Source organism: Gracilinanus agilis, chromosome 1, assembly GCF_016433145.1.
Source record: "Gracilinanus agilis isolate LMUSP501 chromosome 1, AgileGrace, whole genome shotgun sequence".
Taxonomy (NCBI): domain Eukaryota; kingdom Metazoa; phylum Chordata; class Mammalia; order Didelphimorphia; family Didelphidae; genus Gracilinanus; species Gracilinanus agilis.
This window is the reverse complement of record NC_058130.1, coordinates 200,120,792-200,143,256: the sequence shown is the minus strand read 5'-3', so window position 1 is coordinate 200,143,256 and position 22,465 is coordinate 200,120,792. Positions and strand designations below refer to the sequence as shown.

General features: G+C 34.8%; 1 protein-coding gene across 1 annotated transcript in view; it reads right to left on the bottom strand.

Moving 5' to 3' along the window:
• The window catches only part of PCSK5 (proprotein convertase subtilisin/kexin type 5), a 593,358-nt gene that overhangs the window by 313,544 nt on the left and 257,349 nt on the right, over nucleotides 1-22,465 (bottom strand). The window contains exon 9 of the mRNA XM_044678618.1: nucleotides 8,340-8,440. Coding sequence (XP_044534553.1) covers nucleotides 8,340-8,440 — 101 coding nt within the window. The remainder of the gene's footprint in view (nucleotides 1-8,339; nucleotides 8,441-22,465) is intronic.

Here is a 22,465-nt window from a genome sequence, read left to right as displayed (position 1 = left end):
TACGCATTTAGCCCAGAGGCACCTGGAAAAACAGAATCTTGTTATTGTCATTTTTCAGTCACATCTGACTCTTTATAACCCCATTTGGGGTTTTTCTGGCAAAGATACTAGAGAGGTCTGCCATTTCCAGCAAATTTTACAGATGAAGAAACTGAGGCCAATTGGGTAAAATGGCATGGCTAGCCATAGATGACTCTTCCTGGCCTCAGGTCCAGCACTCTATTCACTGAGCCACCCAGCTGTGTTAAGAACCTTAGAATCTCATAATATCAGTGTAAGAAAAACCATTTAAAAAAAGTCACCTCTCACCTTTGGGTAGTGGAGGAAATAGGGTAATGATAAATAATAATAGATCATTTGATTTAGGTGAAGAGGGTAAGGAATTTGTCTTTGGTAACTCCACTAGAAAGTGACAGGGCTTGGACTGCAATCTGGTGCCTTCTGACCCAAAATTGAATGTTTTTCACTACTATATGCTAAGGGAGGAAATAATTTACTATAACACCCTCTTCCACGCCCCTCAATTATTTCTACATTCTGAAATCAGGGATGGCTTTGTCAATAACTGCAAGCATTCAGGGGCTCTTTGTGCATTACTGTTTGATAGCATTGATAATTTGCAGCTGCCCTTGGAATGAATGGGTCCTCCTTACTATGGGCAGAAGTGATGATGTCTACTTTTTGTTTGTTTCTTTCTTTCTACTTTTTGCCTGCACTGCAAATTTTATATTCATATTAATTTTAATATTTTAAACTTAGTGTTTTTAAATGACATGATAAGCACACGAAAAATTATTTCTCTTTGGAGTCAATATTAATGTTTCTATTAAATTATAAGAGTTTGATACAGAAAAAGCCATTTCTTAGGTAGTCACTGGCATTTTGGCACCTGACCTCACAGGGATATAGCAGTCCTAACTTTTTCATTCTAAGTAAACTGATCTTAGCCTTCATTATACAATCTCAGATTGGGTGAAAAGGTACCTTATAGAGCACTTCATTACAGAATAAGCATCTCTAACATGTGATCAGTTAAAGGAACTGGGGCTATTTAACCTAAAGCAGAAAAGGCACTGAGGGATGGGGAGAATAGCTATATAGAGCATCTGAAAGGTTGCCATGTGGAAGAGTGATTGTATATGTTTTACTTGGCATCAAAGAGCACAAGAAGGAGCAATGAATTGGAGATGTGGAAATGCAGATTTTTATTTGCTATAAGGAAAGAAAAAAATCTTCCTAATAATGTGAGGAAGCCCAAAGTAGAAGATAATAAATGACCTGCCTGTCCTTGGGACTTTTTGAGCTGAGACTAGGTGGTTACATGCTATAGATTCCTGGATGGTTATAGGTTGATATCCAAGGTCCTCTCCAATTTGGGGCAGCTGGGACTGGTGCAATGGATAGAGTGCTGGGTCTGGAATCAGGAAGACCTGAGTTCAGACTGGCCTCAGATACTACCTGTTTGTCTCAGTTCCTTATCTGTAAAATGATCAGGAAAAGGAAATAGCAAACTATTTCAGTATCTATACTAGGAAAAGCCCAAATGGAGTCACAAAGAATTGGACACTACTGAAAAATGGTTGAACAACGATAATGAAAGCTAAGATTGCCAGTTAATTTAATTTTTAAAGTTATGACAAATACATCCTTATAAGGCCAGATGCTAAAATGGCAATAAACATCCAAGATATAGTTTTTTTCTCACATCATTAAAACTGAATAGAAAAAAAATCATATATATCCATCAGAATGCTGAGAAATAACACACTTTACTTTGCCAGTACAGTGATGGCTGTGATATTTAGCTGAATGAGAAAAGGATGAATCTCACCCTGGTAATCAAAATAGCATAGACACAGATGGCTAGAGCTGGAAGTGACCTTTGAGACCATTGAGCTCAATTCAAGAGAGTTTGAAAAGCAGCATGGGGAAAAAAAAAGAAAAGCAATGGATCTGGAGTCTGAGGACCGGTTTCAGATACTGGCTTTCCGCTTATTAATTTTATCACCTTTAAGCTCTCTGGGTCTCAGTTTCCACACTTATAAGATGACGGAGGTTGAAGATGACCTCTAAGGTCCCCTATATTTCTAAATCCATGCTCTTATGATCCATCACTTCAAAGATAAAAAAGCTGAGACCCAGAGAAATTGACTTAAGATCTACTACCAAAAACGCAATTATTTTGAAAACATAAGAATTTATAAGAACTGTTTAAGGAGGCCATCAGAAAGCTAAATCACCCCTATGTGAAACTTCATGAAGGTCCCAACAAAGGAAAAGAAAAAAAAACTTCTAGCCAAAGGAATTCAAGAATATGTGCTACCTCTTTTGTCCCATGTGATCGAAGCTTGAGGCCGTGATTCTGATTCTCTGAAGTTATTCTTGGAAAAATATGTCCCTGTTTTGGAAAGTGTTTTGTACTAACTATTATTACTATAGCAGTTTAGTAAGTATCTGTTTCTAAATGAAAAAAAAACAGACAGTAAGGGTTTAGTAAGAATGGAAGGAGTTTGGTAGCAATGAACAAGCAATACCCTATTAATTTATTCTTGAACCCACTGTTTGAAACAAAGTTTTAAGGTGCTTGCTCTGATCCCACAAGTAGAAGATACCAATTATTACTCTCTCATTGAAAAGAAGGAAAATTTCGTAAGAGAGTTAACATTTCAGGTAGAGGAAGCTTGAAGTGTTGATAACAGGTGGAATTTTGAGGTCCAAGCCCTTCAGGGATTTTATGTGGAGGGAAGGGGATCTTTATGTAAATGTATTCTAGTGGGAGCAGAGAACTTGAATCTCAGTCCTCAACCATATCCTCAACAATTGCCACTCACACTTTTACTCCTGACTTTGGCTTTAACTCGTTAAAAATGGAGGAAAAAATTAGAAAGGTAGACAAAGACACTGTTCCTCTCCTTCTTTCCTTCTGTTGGAGCTACATCTCTAAAGTGTCCTCAAACTGAGAAATTCCCTGGGCTGGTACAGCATTCAGACACTATCAATCAGTGATTTTTAAGTTCATTCCTGAAGCGTGTTTCAAATGCCAAGGGGAAAAAATGGAATAAGAATTAAATTACATTTTCTAAAAATGCATTACTTTTCCATATATTGGTCAACTCAGTTGTAACCTCATCTGTGTAAGGGAGTCATTTAAGAGTGAATCTAAGGAATTTTGCATGTGAGATTCAGTAGTGATAGAAGGAATTGTCATTGATGTGATATATCATAATTTCTCAAAGAATTCTGTGTTCTTTTAGACTCAAGAAAACTTATATTTGTATAAGTGTTGATATGCTTATGAACATGGCATTTTTTCAGTTATAAGTTCTTTTTTTTCACATGTATGTAATATAGCAGCAGCAAACAAACTCATTGAGGGCTGAATTGTTCCTCTTGTCTATCTACCTTCACGAAAGTGTGAACAAATCCCTTCTCCTCTTCCAGTCTTGTTCATGTTTAAAAAATGTAATTGGAATTTTTTTAATATTGTTAAACTATTAAACTTAGCAAATTGAAAATAGCTAGGAGTTATGTTTGCAAGAGCTATCTGCATGTCTATAACATACAGACATTTCCCTGTTTTTTTTTAAGGTCGAATAAATGTTCACTAATGAAAAAATAATGTGGTCTGAATTTGCATGGTTGGTTTCAATTGTTCTCTTTGCCCACATTCTTATTTTGAAAGTTCAGAAGTTTCATGTTTAAGTGACAATGTTAGATAGTTATGGAGTGATATATAAGACTTGAATTGAATAGAACCGTATCGTTGTTTAGTGGTGTCTGAATCTTGAGACCCCATGGACTGTAGCACACTGATACTGTCCATGAGATTTTCTTGGCAAAGATATTTGAGTGGTTTACCATTTCCATCTCTAGTGAATTTAGGCAAATAGACATTAAGTGACTTGCTCAGGGTCACACATCTTAGTAAATGTCTAAGGCCAGAATTAAAGTCAGGTCTTCCTGACTCCAGGTCCAATGCTCTATCCATTGAGCCACCTCGCTGCCTCAGAATGGAACCTTATATAATAGCTCTCTCATTTTACCTACTCATTTTACAAATGGAGATTACAAAATAACCTATTCATTTTACAAATGGAAAAACTAAGAACAATGATAGAATCTTAGACTTAAAATGTTTATAACTATCTTCTGGGGTTTTTAATCTGGGATCCATGTATGAAACTTTTTATAATTTCATGTCAGTATCAGTATAATAGATTTCTTTTGTAATCCTATGTTTTATTTTACTCATTAAAAACATTATTCTGAGAAGGGTCCCCAGGTTTTGCTAGCTAGCCAAAGGGGTCTATGACATAAAAAAATAATAGGAATCACTGCCTTATTATTGTGCAAACCATTTTTTTTAACAGACAAGGCTTAGAATATCAATAATATTATGATAAACTCCTGGAGAATAGGAAGAGTGATTTTTTTTCTCTCTTTTAAACCTCTAGTGTCTTGACTTCCTAGGCATTTAATAAATGTTTCTTGAATTGCTTAAGGCCTTCAGCTAGAGATTATATAAAATATAAACTTTTTTTTTTGGTCCTTGCTCTTAGAGATTTCTTCTGAAAATTTAATTGCAAGTCATATAGTTACAGCTTGATTATTACTTCAAGTAAAACTTAGTTATATTTCTTTATGAAAAGAACTATATCTTAGTTTCAGATATCTCCCAATGACAAGAGTTTGAGATAGGACATGAGTGAATATTAAATATGTTGCAATATCCAAATATATCTTGTTGAAATTTCATCTTTCCCCCCAGTTGATATAAACCCAAATTCCATATCAAGGTGCACATGTTCTACCCCAAAAAAGAGAGTAATTAAATCACTGTTTCTCTCTCTCTGTCTCTCTCTCTCTGTCTCTCTTTCTCTCTCTCTCTGTCTCTCTTTCTCTCTCTCTCTCTCTCTCTCTCTCTCTCTCTCTCTCTCTCTCTCTCTCTCTCATTCCCTTTCCCCACCCCCGTGTGTGTGTGTGTGTGTGTGTGTGTGTGTGTGTGTGTGTGTGTGTGTGGACATTTANGTGTGTGTGTGTGTGTGTGTGTGTGTGTGTGTGTGTGTGTGTGTGTGTGTGTGGACATTTATGGGTTGGTGAGGAGCAAAAGTGAAAGGATTTATTCTCATTTATCTGTCTTTTCTTTCATCCTAGGAGGGAGCTAAATGAACCTCTCCTTTCTTCCCCAGGGGGATTGTTATGATTCTTTGGGAAAATGCTTGTTAATTGTTCAAGGGCAGCCATGATGTCCATCACTGAAAGAAACTATGATAGGTTTAACAAATTATTCTATTCACATACTTAACTGTTGATAAGAGGATGGGTTGCCTTCCTATAGGTCAAATATTGCTAAGATTAACTCCAAGGGTCTGACCAAAGTGTTTATCTTATATCAAGACTTTATTATGCTGAAAATAATTTGAAATAAGTAGACTATGAGCCAGGTCTTGGCGATCTCTTACCTAAAGATTATTTTTGTGTATGATGACATTATTATAATAAGAAATACTATTGGTATGAGATATCTATTCACCAACAGAGCCATCTAGGTAATAAACAAATTGAATTATAGATCTTAATGCTAGAAGCTAAATTGGATCTCATAGGTTTTATTATGCAACTGGATTCAAATGGAACAAATTAAATGAAAATAAAATGGCAAGATATCTTTTAGCTTGAATATCTGGGACTGGAGAGGAGTTTAGAATAAATGAAGAAGAAAGGGAATAATATAATTGTGGAGGGCATCTACTACAGGCAACTTAATCAGAAATCAAAAAAGAAAAATGATATCAAAATAATAGAGAACTTCAGCTATCCAGATATCTGCTAAATCTCTATCACTCTACTATGAGTAGAATAACTAATAAATCATTGACAATTTGTTTATAAATTTTATCCTTTAAAATGTGGAAGAAATGACAAGACAAACTCATTCTGGACATGATTATGAACAATATGGAATAAAGTATGGAAGGTATAGAAATGGTTAGAAACTTGGTAAGAAGAGATTGCTGACTCCTTAGAGTTCTCCACATATGAATAAAAAGGAGAATGGTAGACATCATCTAAGACTGGAAGAATGGTTTCCAAAGAATTCAGAAAAAAACATAGGAAGAATAATATCATATAAGGTTCTATAAGGAAAGTGGTCTCAATAAGGATGGCATCTTCTCAAGAATAAAATTCTAGCAAAGAAAAGCCAGAAATTATTCCAATGAGGGGGAAAAAAGAGTGAACTATGCAAAGAAACCCAAGTGGCAGGAAACATAGAAATCAACTCATATTAAAAAGACACATGCAAGAAGAATAAAATGAGGGCAGTTAACTGATGACAATTAAAAAGAATGTTAAGAATCCCAGAGCCTGAAACAAGCTGAGCATTGTGTTAAATCCAAAGAACAAACAAAAAGGTCTTTTTTTTTTAGCTCTGTTGGGAATGGGAAGGTCAGTGAAGAGACAGGATGATTGATCAAGGTAGATGAGACAGTGATAACTAGAAATAGAGAGATGTAATCTTGTTTTGTCTTTTTTTTCTTTCTACTCTGAATGATCTTCAGGCCCTGATGTATAGAACAAAACTGAATAACAGGGAATTGAAATCTAAGATATGGGAGGTGATAAAAGAAAAACTAGCTGCCCTCAATAAGTTCAAGTTATCAGGTCCAGACAAACTACTTCCTATGGTAGAAACAACTGTAAATGTAATTGCTAGGCCGCTATCAGTGATCTTTGAAAAATCCTGAAGAAAAATTAATGATTTCTTTTAAATCCTAAAGAAAGGATTAGGTGTTGATGGAGCTGTTAGGAATGACTAATATTGTAGAAGAGAATTAAAATCCAAAAAATATCAGTTGGCTAGAACTAATATAGTAAGACACATAAAAATAAATTAAATAGGGGGCAGCTGGGTAGCTCAGTGGAGTGAGAGTCAGGCCTAGAGACAGGAGGTCCTAGGTTCAAACCCAGCCTCAGCCACTTTCCAGCTGTGTGACCCTGGGCAAGTCACTTGACCCCCATTGCCCACCCTTACCACTCTTCCACCTATGAGACAATACACCGAAGTACAAGGGTTTAAAAAAAATAAATTAAATAGTGGTAAAGATAGAGGCCTACATTTGGGTCAAAATGTCTCAATTGCCAAACTGTCCAGACCAGTAGTGTCAAACTCAAAAAGAACCAAGGGCCACTAAACCATATATAACAATACCTACAGGTCTCAGATTGACTTAGAAAACTGTATCTATGTTTTGTCAATTTTAAAATTTATTTTGTTAATATTTAGCAATTACATTTTAGTTTGATTTGAGCCTATTCAGCAGTACTATGGCTTACAGGTTTGACAACTGTGATCTAGGCAAAATTTCATGCAACAAAGACTAAAGGCTTATTACGAACTGGAAGAACTCTGATTTAAAAGGTAGAAAAACTCATGAAAACATGAGTGGCCAGAATGAGGAAATTCATAGCCCTTTGTTCTAGTTAATTTGGCAATATTATTTTCCTTTTGGGGTACCATATTTTATGATGAACATTTAGAAACCAAAGCATATCCAGAGGTAGGCAAAAATGGTAGGAAGACTTGAAAAATGGAAGATTCAGTTAAAAGAACTTGGGATTGTTTACCCCAGAGAAAAGAAGACTTGAAGGGATCAAATAGTCCTTCAAGTATATGAAGGACTGTGATTTGAAAGCAAGATCAAACTTCCTCAACTTGACTTAGATGGCAGAACTAGGAAAAGTGAATGAGAATTTAAAAGAAGCAGATTTCGTGTGCATATAAGGTACTCACTTATGACTTGAGCTGTCTAAAAGCAGAATGTGCTACCTTGGAAAGAAATTAGTTTCTAATCACTAGAAATTCTTAAGCAAATAGTAAATGATGATCTATTAGGAATGTCCCAAAAGAGATCCTATCTTGGGTATGGATGGCATTAGAAGACCTCTGGAATCTCTTTCAACTCTTAAATTTTGTGATTCTAAGGAACAGCTAAGTTGTACAGAGGCTGGCAAAGCCAAACTCCCCAGGCTTCACAGGCGTGTGTACAAGCTTAAGACTGACACTGTGCCTGATACCACTCCATGTAGGCACTGATTTTCATATGTCAGGAAGGTAACTCCAGGAAGCCTTTTGACATTACATCGATCAGAACCAACTACCTCCCCTATATCTCTAACAAAAATCGTCCAATCCCAGCTAAATAAAAAATAAATCTATTTTGGGGGGAGGGCATGAAGGGGGAAAGATGATATTCTAAGTGACAGGGAAGGGAATGATGTTCTAGCTCTACTAGAAGGAGGGTTTCACCAGTTATTAGAAGATGTATATCAAAGCTTACTTGGCTTCCAGGGCCAGAGCGATGATGCCAGCAGCCATGGGGGCTGAGGCTGATGTTCCTGTATGGTTGTCTGTGCAACGCTGCCTCAGATCTGTGGTGATCTGGAAAAGAGGAAATGTGAAATTTTAGGATGCAGCTTGGAAAGCCCCTGAATGCCAAAAGCAAACTTCACTGTGGTCAAAAAGTGTCACATGTGAGAGAAGAAACAAAATCCTCAATGGGGAAAGAAATAATGCCATCATAAATGGGAGGAGGAAAAGGAAAGAGAAAGAGAAAGGAGGGAAATCTTTGAAAATACTAGTTATGTGGTTTTTGAAAGAAATGTAGATGTTTTACACTTATATGAAAAATTGCTTCAAATCACTGATAAGAGAAATGAACGTGAAACTAACTCTAGCACTTAGCACAGCATCTGAAAAACAGTAAGCACTTAATGAATGTTGGTTGAGTTTTTTCTCATGCCTTGAAAATTGGCAAAGATTAAAGTCAAACAATGGAAATAGCCAATGTTAGGAGCAGTGAGGTGGTTTAGTGGATAGAGAACTAAGCCTAGAGTTGGAAGGACCTAGATTCAAATTTGATTTCAGATACTTCCTAGCTCTTTGACTCAGGCAAGTAACTTAACCCCAATTGCCTAGCTCTTTTCTCTTTTCTGCCTTGGAACCAATACTTAATATTAATTTAAAGACAGATGGTATGGGTTAAAAAAAGTAGTTTAGGTTGGATTAGTTGCAGGAATACAGCCATGCAAATACAGAGCTAATGGTGCTATGAATTGGTCCAAACATTAAGGAAAGCAATTAGGAATTATACTATTTCTATAAGTAGCTAAAGTGAAATTGTCCAAATTCGAGAGGTACAATTGCTATGTATAGAGGTCAAAAACATCAATTTTCTCCTCATACCTAGATAGACTTAACCAAAAAAAAAAAATAAGAAAGAAGTCAAAGAGATGAATAGAATCTCACTTAAATTAAATGATAGTTATCTAGAGAGAACTGAATGAGAATAGAAAGGATTATGCCTTCTCTGTGGTACATGGTACCTTTACAAAAACTGATCATCTATTAGAGAAAAAAACATTATAATTCAATGTAGAAAAGCAGAAATATTAAATCCATCCTTTTCAGACTACAGTGCATTTAAGTTGTATATAGTAAGGGACCATAGAAACACAAAGTAAAATTTAATTGGAGATTAAATAACTTAATCTTAAAGAATGATTGGGTTAAAGAACAAGTCATAGAAACAATAAAAATTTTATTAAAAAGAATGCTCATAATGAGATAACATACCAAAACCAATAGGTTAGAGCAAAAGCAGTAAATTTTTAGAGGAAATTTATATCCATAAATGCTTATGTTAATAAAATAAAGAAATAATGGATGAATGAATTATGAATACAATTTAAAAAAACTAGAAAAAGAAGAAATTAGACAACCAAATATCAAACTTGAAATATTAAAAATTAAAGGTGAGATAAAAAAACTGAAAGTAAGAAAATCATTGAATAAACAAAAAAATAAATAAATATATGAGTTAGTTTTATGAATAAATCAACAAAAAGATAAACCATTGGTTAATATGATTAAAAGAGAGAAGAAAACAAAGTCACTAGGATTAAAGATGAAAAGAGTGAATATACCATCAATGAAAATTAAATTAAAGCAATTATTGAGATTTTGCTAAATTATATGCTAACAAATTTAAAAATATAAATGAAATGGAAGAATATTTACAAAACTATATACTGCCTAGACTATAAGAGGAGAAAAGAGCATATCTAAATAAACCTATTTTAAAAAAAGAAATTGAGCAGGTCATAAATGAATTTCTAAAAGAAAAACAAAAACAAATGCCAAGACCAGGTGGATCCATAAGTGAATTCTACCAAACATTTAAAGAGCAACTAATTCTGATATTAAATAAATAATTTGAAATAATAGGTAAAGAAGGAGTTTTTGCCACTCTTTTTTAGGAAACAAATGTGGCCCTGATACCTAAAGTAGGAATTTCAAAAACAGAGAAGGAAAATTATATATCATTTTAATTAATTAATTTGCATGCAAAAACCCTAAATAAAATACTAGCTAAAAGACTACAATAAAACATCACAAAGATTATATATTGTGGCCAAACAGAATTTAAACAAGGAATGCAGGGATGGTTCAATGGAAGTAAAAGTGTCAACATAATTGATCACATTAATAACAAAAGTAATAAGAATCATATGATTATATTGATAGATGCAGAAAATGCCTTTGATAAAATATAATACTCATTCTTATTAAAAATACTTGAAAGCATAGGTTAAAATGGATTTTCTCTTAAAATAATATAAAGCATATACCTAAAACTGTCAAGAAGCATTATTTATAATGAGGAGAAGCTAGAAGCCTTCACAATAAGATCAGTAGTGAAACAAAGATGACTATTATCACCAATATTATTTAATATAATATTGGAAATGGTAGCAATAACAGTAAGAGGAGAAAAAGAAACTGAATCATATATGTAGAGGTAATAAAACTCTCTCTTTTTGCAGATGACATGATGGTGTATGTGAAAATTCCTAGAGATTCAACTAAAAAGTTAGTTGAAACTATCAATAATTTTAGTAAAGTAACAAGATATGAAATAAATGCATAAAAGTGAATTTTTATATGCTTACTCACAAAGTCCTATAAGAAGAGATATTTCCTTTAAAATAATCATAGATAGAATAAAATATCTAGACATATACCTGCCTAAACAAACCCAGGAACTCCATGAATATATTTTACACAAATAAAGTCAGATCTAAATAATTGGAGAAATATTAATTGTTCATGGATGGGTAGAGATGACAATCCTACTTAAAGTACTCTACTTATTGAATTCCATCCCAATCAAATTACCAAAATAATTATCTTATTGAGCCAGAAAAAATAATAGCAAAATTTATTTGGAGAACAAAAGATCAAGAATGGAAAAGAAATAATTTAAAAAATGTAAAGGAAGAAAGTCTAGCAATGCCAGATGGTAAACTATATTATAAAACAGTAATTATCAAAACTATTTGGTCCTGGCTAAGAAATAGAAAGGTAGAGCAGTGGAATAGAAAAGATATACCACAAACAGCAGTAAAAGTTTTTAGTAACTTTGTATTTGAAAAAAATATAGCCCCAGGCTTTTGGGATAAGAAATCACTCTTTGGTAAAAATTTCTGTGACAATTAGAAAGTAGTTTCACAGAAACTAGATATAGACCAATGTCTTAAACCATTCACTATGAGAAGATCAAAATGGATACATGACATAGACATAGAAGGAGATACAAGCAAGTTAGAACAGGGAACATATTACCTAGCAGATTTACGAATAGGAGAAGAATTTATGAATCTGCAAGAGATGGAGAGCATAGTGAAATGTAAAATGGATAATTTTGAGTACATTAAATGGAAAAGGTTTTGTACAAATAAAATACAAGTTGCCAAGATTAGAAGGAAAATAGGAAATTGGGGAAAATTTTTCATAGTCTCTCAGACATGTCATGTCAAAAATACATAGTGAAATTTGTCAAATTTATAATAAATAATAAATAAAAATAAGAGCCATCCTCCAGTTGAGTAAAGGGCAAAAGATATGAACAGAAAGTTTTTGGATGAAGAAATCAAAGCCATATAGAGGCATATGAAAATATGCTCTAAATCACTACTCATTAGGGAAATGTAAACCAAAGCATTTTTGAGGTATCATCTCACCCATCAAATTGGCTAAAATCACAAAAGAGCAAAAGGACAAATGCTGGAGGGTATTTGGAAAAGTGTGGAACATTATGCATTAATGGTGGAACTCTGAACTGATCCAGCCATTTTGGAAAGCAATTTGGAATTATACCCAGATAGCTACAAAACTATATAAATAAATAAATAAACAAATAAACAAACAAATATATATATATCCCTAGACTCAGCAAAACCATTGCTGGGTCTATTTCCCAAAGGAGGTCAGAGAAAAAGGAAATGAACCTGTTTGTTCCAAAATATTTATAGCAATTCTCTTTGTGGTGGCAAAGAAATGGAAATCAGGAGGATGTTCATCAACTGGGGAATGGTTAAACAAATTGTAGTACAGGTACATGATTATGATGGAATAGTACTGTGCCATAAGAAACAATGGGCAAATTAACTTTTTTAAAAATTTGGAAAGAACTATATGAGATAATGAAGAGTGAAATGAGTAGAACAGAGTTCTCATTATGTATATCTACAGATTTGATATTTGAAGAATAACTTATGAATGTTTACTTCCAGAAAATGACCTGAGAAGTAGAATCATGAAACATGTAATCTATATATTTTGCTAGATGATGCCTTCTATGGTGTGGGAAGGAGAAGGAGTGGCTGAATAAATGAACAAATAAAAAGAATTAAATTGGAAAAGCAAAAAAAAAAAAGAGTAGCAGAACTTTGGTGGTAGCAAAGAACTAGACACAAAATAGATGACAATTTTGTTGTAGGTGAATGTCACACATTACTATACTGTAAGAAATAAGAAATTTGAAACAAATTGTGAGATACTATCGAGGTGTTGGTTAGTTTTACTTTTTACTTTTCCCTCTTTCTTTTCTCAAAATCTCACAAAGGATGGATTGCTGAGTGGGAAGGAGGGACATATTCAGGAATGAATGTGATATAAAAACAAAAGGTATCAATAACATTTTAAAAATGAGACAAAATTAGATTTTTTTTAAATGCTGGTTTAAATCCACTGCTTCAAATGCCTCTGTGGCCTACTGTACATCTCCAAATAAATATTCATTTGAGATGCACCTGTAAAGTAAAGGATCTAAAAACTGTGGTTAAAAATGGATCATCCATCTGCTGAAACAAAAATAAATACTTAGAGAAGCTAAGAAATAATTCTATTCACATCCATACCTTTTAGTCATTATTATGAGTGTGCAGTAGAATATTTATGTATAAATATATATAATCTATATAATATAATTACATACAATATTGTGTGTATTACATTATATATGATCAACCACAAATAATGATATACATATCATTATATATTATATAGGTATATACAGAGAGAAAGAATTCTTACTAAAATAGAATTTAGTGTTTCGTGGGAATGAGTATGAACAAAGTTCCCCAAAGATTTAAAATATACAATACAAACAAAAACAATACAATAAAATCTATGAATAATAAGCTTACATGTAACACAAATTCATGGCATTATTGTGTATACTTGTCATTATGAGTAGATACTCCATTTTCCTTGTAAAAATATAGGAACTAGATAAAGAATGTCTTTGACCATTGTGAATCTATCTCAGAGCAGGAATGGTTGAACACCATGACCATCCAATAAGTGTTCAGTGGTTTGTGAGATGAGTTAGTGATCTCATTCTAGTTTCTAGTGAAAATCAGTAATGCAATTGGCTCCTTTCTTGGCCAACACAGCAGAAAGGTGAAGGCGGGTGGCAGAAAAACAATGACCCTTCTCTCTAATCTCTACATGTGGTCCCCATAAGAGGAGCTTGAGGATTAATGGGATTCAGTTTGTAAAGTGCACTGAGCTACCCAGAAGAAAAGTACTACATAAATCCCTAATAAACTAGCCATGGAATTTCTTTTAAGACCTACAAGAAACAAATAGGATCTCCACTAGCATTTTTCCGAGGACCAGATCCAAAGATGTCAGGCCCAGTTGAGAAGACCATATGCATGAAATTGGTGATTCTTTACTGAAATTAAGGGATTCTGTTAGAGCTGCAAAGGACCTTTGAGGTCATTTAGTTAAACAGACTCATTTTATAGAGAGTGCCATCAATTTGAATGCCCACTCTTTTTTTCAATTTTTCTTTCTTTCTTAATTTTCCTCTTCTCCTTCCTTCTTTTTTATGCACTGTAATTTTCCTGGCTTTCTTGCCTCATAATTACACATTTAGCAAGGCACTAAAATACAGATTATGAAGAAGAGGAGAAGATGGGGAGTGGGGAGGGCTACCAAAATTTATAATCTGGCCACTGATGACCCTGCCTACATTATGATCTAATCAAGATGCAAGAGCAAAAGACATTGAGAATATTTGAGAAGAAAGGGGGGAAAAAGTACACATCTTGTACTGAGTGGTTATCCAGAGACCAAGTTTGGGACTAGATTTAGAAAGCTCAGGCTTTTCATAATTAGTTTTAAAACAGATGAGTTTGTCTCATGTAAATGAACTTATTCTAGAAAGCAAAGACACTCTCTTCATAAGATTCATTTTAGAGTGTACCAGAAACCAATTTCTTTTATGGTCCTCACATATATTGAAGTCCAGAGAGAGGGTTTGCCTACATTCTTCTCAGTTGACTTCACTCATACAGATCTGTCTCTTTTACCAAGTCTTTCAGTTCCCCCAATCCCCTCAGCAGCTGAAGAAAAGACTGAAGATTTTGCAGGATGTTTTCCCACTGGGCACTGACTTTGCTCATTCCTCAGCTGTGCAGATGCTCTCAACCCTCAGAAACGTATTCTGAAAAAATACTATATTGAGAGTATGTGCAAGATTTATGAACATTTCAAATAACTATCTATGGCCATCTCAAGATCATGGCTTTCCATATTTATAATGTCAAGAACCAAATAATTTCCTATTTCCCATCAAACACTCTCATTTTGTGAGCCCATCATTCGCATATAGAAATTTAAGCATATCTTTTGATAAATCTGGGATAAATGACTGTTCCCTATCTATTTTTGTATCATCTATCTACAAACAAGTCATTTTTACATTTTTTACTCCTTAAAGTAATAGTAAATAGGTAATTATTACATTCCAAAATCTATCCTCATTTTATTTTATTTTTTCTTTCAGCAAGTCTTCCTCAAGGAAACTTGAGCACAATCCCACCCCACCCCCACTCCCCCATACCCCAGGGGGAAGAAAGAGACAAAGAAGACATCCTCACTCCCTTCTCTTCCTGTTTCAAGTGGAAATTCCTGCAGGGCTATTTCAAAAGAAAGTTACTGACAGTGGTGAAGATGTTTAGGTGTAAATTATCCGAAAGATCTAAGGACGGGTTTTCATCATTAAAAGAACACTCATCATCAGAGAACTCTTGGGCTTATCCATAGAAAGAAAAGGCATAATAAGACCACCAAGGAACAAGCAAATTTCAAGAAGAAAAATGACATTCCCAATCCTGGGACCACATGGGGGCCACCTCATTAATCACAATACATGCATAGAGAACCTGATAGAATCACAAAGCATGATTTAAAAGGATGGTTAGCATTCAGCTGTCAGATGACCCCATGGGAGCAGGGAGCACAGAGAATCTATCTGCATCACCCAGATGAGGACACAAAGGAAAAATGCAATACTGTGTTTAAGACCATCCAAGAAAGTATATAGATCTTGATTTCAGTCCTGGCTGCATTTTTTTTAGCAAACTGTTAATTCACCATCCAACTATAAATTGATTTCACCATCCAAAATGGAATTTTCATCAATGGATTTCTTAAATGATCTTTGAAAATCCTATTTGTGCCCCTCAGAGTGAAATAAATGGGGGATGACACTAGACCCCATGACAAAAGTTGTCCTAGACACCTCTAGTAGCGGAATCAGATGGTTGTCTAGAGCAAATTCAGCTAAAGATATAGAGAGTTAGTTTATGAATTTGTATTAAGCAAATAACTTTCTTTGGAACCTTATTGGGGTCTGGTGCAGAGGTGGGGAAGGGATGGTATTGGGTTACTAAGTTCTTATATCTTTAGAACAGAGGATCTGAATCTGGGGTTTGATCTTGATTAACAATATATATATATTTTTAAACTCTTACCTTCTGTCTTAGAATCTATACTGTGTGTTGCTTCTAAGGCAGAAAAGCAGTAAAGGCTAGGCAATGGGAGTTAAGTGACTTGCCCAGGGTCACACAGCTAGGAATTATCACAGGCCTCCCCTCTGGACCTGGCTCTCTATTCACTGAGCCACCCAGCTGCCCCATTAAATATTTTAATAATTTCGTTTCAACATAACTGATTTTCTTTACAGTTCTATAGATTTTATTCTATACATTTAAGGACACTATTTTGAGGAGTCCTTAACTTCACCAGAAGTTGCCAAAGGGGTTCATTCCTATCACCTATTATATTATTATTATGGGCACACAAAATTGTATATATATATATAAATATTATTATATTCCTATAATATCTCTCCCAAAAAGTTTAAAACCCTTTGGTTGATAAAGTGAGAATGGGCAAGTGTTGAAGATCCAAATAGGATCCAAATAGGGTCTGAAGTGTTCATTATAACTTTTTAAAGTTGTTTCGTATTTCCTGATATTTCACTACGTGAAGCCTTAGCAGTGACTAGAACATTTTAATCTAGTGATTATCCCATCTGATGATATATTAGCTCAACTGACTCATTCATTTAAGTGCCTCAGATTTCAATCTTTCTTCTATTTGCTTTTGGTTTGCTTCTATCATATGTTCACACCAATTCCCATATTTTGAGGAGGTCATATAGTACCATATTAGCTAAAAAAGTAACTGAACACAGGGACATTTTCTTGGTTAATGATACTAGTGTCTGCTTAACTGGATCAATTTCGACTATCAATTTTTATCTCTGTTTTTGAAACACTGGCCAAGAGAAGTTGTTCCAGATGCCCTTGTGAGGGCTAATGGAAGAAATGAAAACCTAAATGTATTAATGAATAATATATGGTGGTGATTTATTTAGCACAACAGGATTAAAAAAAATAAGATGATGGGCAGTTCATTTTCTAATGGCCACAGCAATCATAGACTGATACAAAAATCAAACTTCCTCTGGTAAAAATTAAACTTACATCAAGGCTCTCTTGGAGGAGTGAAGCCTTTACACAACTGGTATGGCAGGATCTGTGACTGTGAGGTCTAAAAGGTGCCTATGAGTTTCTAAATGGGACCATATGAATTTAGCTTATATACAAGTTGTTTATCACAAATGAATCTCTCACCTTTTTCCATGTCTAGAATCATTGTTCATTTGGCTTGTTTGGAAAGATAATTAAAATTAATTTAAATTGCAGTTTTTAAGCCTTTACCTCCATCTTAGAAACTTTACTATGTATTGGTTCTAATGCAGAAGAGTGGTAATGGCTAAGCAATGGAGGTTAAGTGACTTGCCCAGGGTCACACAGAGAGGAAGTATCTGAGGCCGGATTTGAACCACAGATGTCCTATCCCTAGCATTGGATCTCTATCCACTGAGCCATCAAGCTGCCCCTGATAAAACTGCATTTTAACTAATATCATTATGAAAGAGGGCTCTGAAATATAAGGTTAGCAAATGGCTCATAGAGAGCATGTTTTATCGATCTGGCCATGAGGATTTCTACAATATTGTACAAATACTCCGTCTTTCCTGATCCCTCTTCATGTAATAGCTACTCTCTATAATGAAGGAACTTGTAAATGTCTTGAGGGCACAGACAATGTGCTAGTTTTCTTTTTATCACTCACAGCCCCTAGCAATGGGCCTTGGCCAAAGAAAGTACTCAATAGATGTAGGTTGAAGGGATCAATGGCAGGCCCATATCGATTTCTCTCTTCTCTGACTTCTAATGGCACTTTCTGTCTGCACAACATTCTGCCACTGAATCATACAGACTTATGTTCTGTTTCACAATGTGTCTCATCTTTCCCAACAAAGTATTTGGTAGGGACATAACAAATACAAGATCAGTTACATTGTTCAAGGATTGGAGGGCAAGAATACAGAGCTAATTTTTTAAAAATTCTGACGTATTGTAATTATGTGACAATTATCCGTCAACTCTTCCCATCCTCTAACAAGACCAGGCTCATCTCATTCTCAATTATTTTTTTTTCAATTTTTCCATTTTTAAATTTTAATAACAAATTTCCTTATGAGTTTTCCAAAGTCATACAATTCATATTGTCTCCCTCCCTTCTTCCCTTCCTCCTCCCAGTGTTAACAAGCAATTCCATTTGGGTTATACATATATTATCACACAAAACATATTTCCATATTATTCATTATTGTAAGCGAATAATCTCATAGAGCCAAATCTCCAAAACATAAACACAAATGAACAAGTGATAAATCGTGTGTTTTCATCTGCATTTCTACTCTAACAGTTCTTTCTCTGGAGGCGGATAGCATTCCTTTTCATAAGTCCTCCAGAATTGTCTTGGATCATTGTTCAATCTCAATTATCTTAACAAGATTCATGTAAACTTTAAAACTACCCAGGAAACAATATGAAAAAAAGATTCTTAAGTTCAGAGGCAGATGGGGTGTTCTGTATTCATGGGAGTTCCTACTTCCCATTAGGTTCAGAACACATTTGTTTACTTGCTATGTCACTATAGAAATATTATAATGGGATTTCTTTTTTCCTTTTTCTTCTTTTTTTTGCTGGTTGTTGTGGTTCAGTGATTTCATTCATGTCTGAATCTTTGTGAATCCATTTGGGGTTTTCTTGGCAAAGATACTAGAGAGGTTTGCCATTTCCTCTTCACGCTCATTTTATAGGTGAAAAAACTGAAGCAAACAGGGTTAAGTAACTTGTCCAGGGGTACATAGACAGTGAATATCGGAGGTAGGATTTGAACTCAGGTCTTCCTGATTCTAGTCCTTACAATCGATTGTACCACCTAGAAGCCTTTTTTTATTGGGTCTATGATTAATACAGACTAATGTTTACTTAATAATAATAATAATATTTATATAGATATTTAAGGATATCTGTCCTTACAACACTCCTCTTAGGTGGATACTATTAATATCCCTATTTTATCCATGAGAAAATAGAGTAAGAAAGAAGTTAAATTTGGTTTGCCCAGGCACCTACAACTAACATGTCTGAAGCATTCCTTGAACACAGGTCTTTCAGAATCCAAGTTCTACCCACTATGCACTCCACCACCTACCTGTTTGCTTTGTAATTTAGTGTTTTATGAGATGTCTGATGGACCAAAATGTTAAGTAATTTGCTCAAGGTCACATGGTCAGCATATATCAGGGGCTACACTTGAACCCCTGTCTTCCTGATTCCCAGATTAATTAATTCTGCCCATTATACCACACTGATTTCCAATGCAAGCTTGCTCCAGTTAAATCATTCAACTTGGAGCTAGGAAAAAATACTGCATGATATATCATGCTAATCACTGAAAATAGATACAGCTGTGCCAGATTGCCACAGACAATAATTGAGAAAATAGTGTTTGATATATGGCCAAAGCAAACAAGCGACACAGAGCTTCTTTACTAGGTCAAAATGAAAACCAAAGCTTTTCAGGAACAACTTTTCCTATTCCCCTTCTGACTTTTTCTCTGGAGAATCTGTTTCAAAATCTCCTAAATGCTAAACAAATCTGGGTTTTCTGGGTTTTTCTTTTACTGAGAGGTGGGAATAAAAATTTCAATTTGTAGAAATCAAAATGTGGGGAGGAGAAATGAACGGTAGTAGCCTAGTGTGCAAGGTGATGGGATATGAAAAACAAGGAACAGACGGCATCTCCAGAAGGAATTTTTCAGGGACTTGGAGAAAATACTAAAGCAAAAAGATAATTCCTAGTATGGTACTGATAAGTCATGCCAGCCCCAAAGGAATCAGTGCCACAGGTTCAATTTAGAACACGGAATGAAGAAGAAGTTAAAGCATATTCATGGAGGGTACTGAAGAAACTATTCCAGCCATCACACTCACAAAAGCCAGCCTTAGAAGAATGTCTAGGACTTATTGCCTCCAACTGGAATAGGGTAGCAATCTAAAGTTGCCAAAAGAGTTTAGACAGTCCCAGGGTAAAAGGCTAAATTATGGAGCAATCTCTTAAGCAGGGGATAACTACTTGATAAAAGGGAGATATGATGGGGTTTTATCCACAAGGCAGGCCCCTTCCTTGCTTTTGTGAATGACAGATAGTTTAGTGGATAGAGCATCTGTCTTGCAGCCAGGAAAATCAAGAATCAAATCTAGCCTCAGGCATGAATTAGTTGTGTGATGCCCAGTCCCATAACTCTGTTTGCCTCAATTTCCTCAACTGTAAAATAAGGATAACAATAGCATTTAAACCTTTTAGCACAGTGCCTGGTACATAGTAGGCACTTAGTAAATCTTTGTTCCTTTCTTCTTATATGAAAAAGAAGTTCACTCTTTAACTTATGATGAAAAATACCATCTGCCACCAGAGAAAGAACTGATGAGTCTGAATGCTTTCTCCTGATCTCTCTTTCTTTCTCTTCCATACATACATATTTAATATATAAGCCATACTATATTTCACTTTCTTAAATTTTTTTGTCACTTATGATCTCTTCCACAAAATAACCAATATGAAAAAAAATCTTTTACATCATTATATAGGGAAATTTTGGAACTCAAAATAAAAAAAAAGTGAATTTTAAAAATTGTTTTTACATAAAATTGGGAAAATATTTTTTAAAAAAGACATTCACTACTTCCAGGGGTGGAGTCAAGATGATGGATTAAACCAGAGTAGCTCTGAGTCACCACAAGAATGCTCTCCAACAAATATTAAAATATCACCACCAAACAAATAAAGGAGTGAAAGAACCAATAAGGAGACAGAGTAAAACAACTATCAAGAAAAGAAAAACCAAAAAGGTAGGCAGAGAATATCTGGAGCATTGAGGTGAGAGGGGAGCAGAGCAACAAGAGACTGTAGCAAGAAGGGAAGAGCAAGCGAAGAACGAGCCACACATCCTCACTCAACATCTGTGGTCCCAGTTTCAGAACCTAAGTCCAAGTCAATATTGAGACCCTGAAATCCTGCCTGGTCAAATAGTAGTCTGAACCAACCCATACCCCTTGAAATTTCAAACCTGTGGAGAAGTTCAGAGTCCCAGCCCAGGACAGTCTGGGCTGAAGTGGGCTGTTCAGTGTGGACCCAGAGGGAATCCAAGAATCCCAGTTTGGGCTTGGGATAAGGATATAGTTCACTGTTTGGGGTGACTAAAAGTACTAAAGGGGGCTCCCTTTTTGCCTAAAGCTCAGGGCAGAGCTCCAGGACAGGGAAATCAAAGGTGTGCCCAATTAGAAGAAGTACACAGTAAGACCAAAAACTTACACCTAAGTCTGAGGCTATAATTTAAGTAGCTTTTGACCTGATCAAGATCAAAGAGAGACCTAGAGCTTACAACCAAGCCTAAGGCAAGTCTTTGAGTTATCAGAATCTCAAGAGCCAAATAAATCAGCAAGGGGAGGGGGCTCTCAGAACTCTCAGCCTTCAGACTATCACATCATTCTCTAAGAACTGAAACTGATAAAAACCTAGAAAATAAGCTAAGATTAGCATCAAGGAAAGACTGAAGTTTAAGAGAGAACCCCAATTTCCCAGAAAACAGAGCCTACCTATAATTATATAGGAAAAATGAGCAAACAGAAAAAAGAATCTAACTCTAAAGAATTTTTATGGAGACAAAGAACAACATACAGACACAGAAGGGGACAGTGAAAGCAAAACAAACACACACAAAGTCCAAAAGAAAAATATGGATTGGACACAGATTCTGAAAGAGCTCAAAAAAGACTTCAAAAAACAATGAAGAGAGGCAGAGAAAAAGTGGGGAAGAGAAATGAAAGTGATGCAAGAAGAAATGGGCCAATTGAAAAAGGAGAACCAAAAAATGATAGATAAAAATCAGGTGTTAAAAATCAGAATTGACAATCTAAAAACTAATGATTTCATGAGAACTCAAGAAACAATAAAGCAGAATCAAAGGAATGAAAAAACAGAGGAAAACATGAAATATCTTATTGAAAAAGCAACTGACCTTGAAAATAGATCTAGGAGAGACTATTTCACAATTATTGGTCTACCTAAGAGCCATGATCAAGAAAAAAACTTTAGACATCATTTTATAAGAAACTATCAAAGAAAACTGCCCAGAGATCCTTGAGCAAGAAAATAAAATTGAAATTGAAAGAATTCACAGATTACCTCAGAAAGAATTCCTCAAATAACAACTTACATAAATGTAATAGCTAAATTTAAGAGCCACCAAACTATGGAGAAAATATAGTAGCCCCTCGCTTATTGTGGGAATTACATTCCAGAGACCCCTGGGATAGGTGAAAATCCATGAAGAAGTGGCTG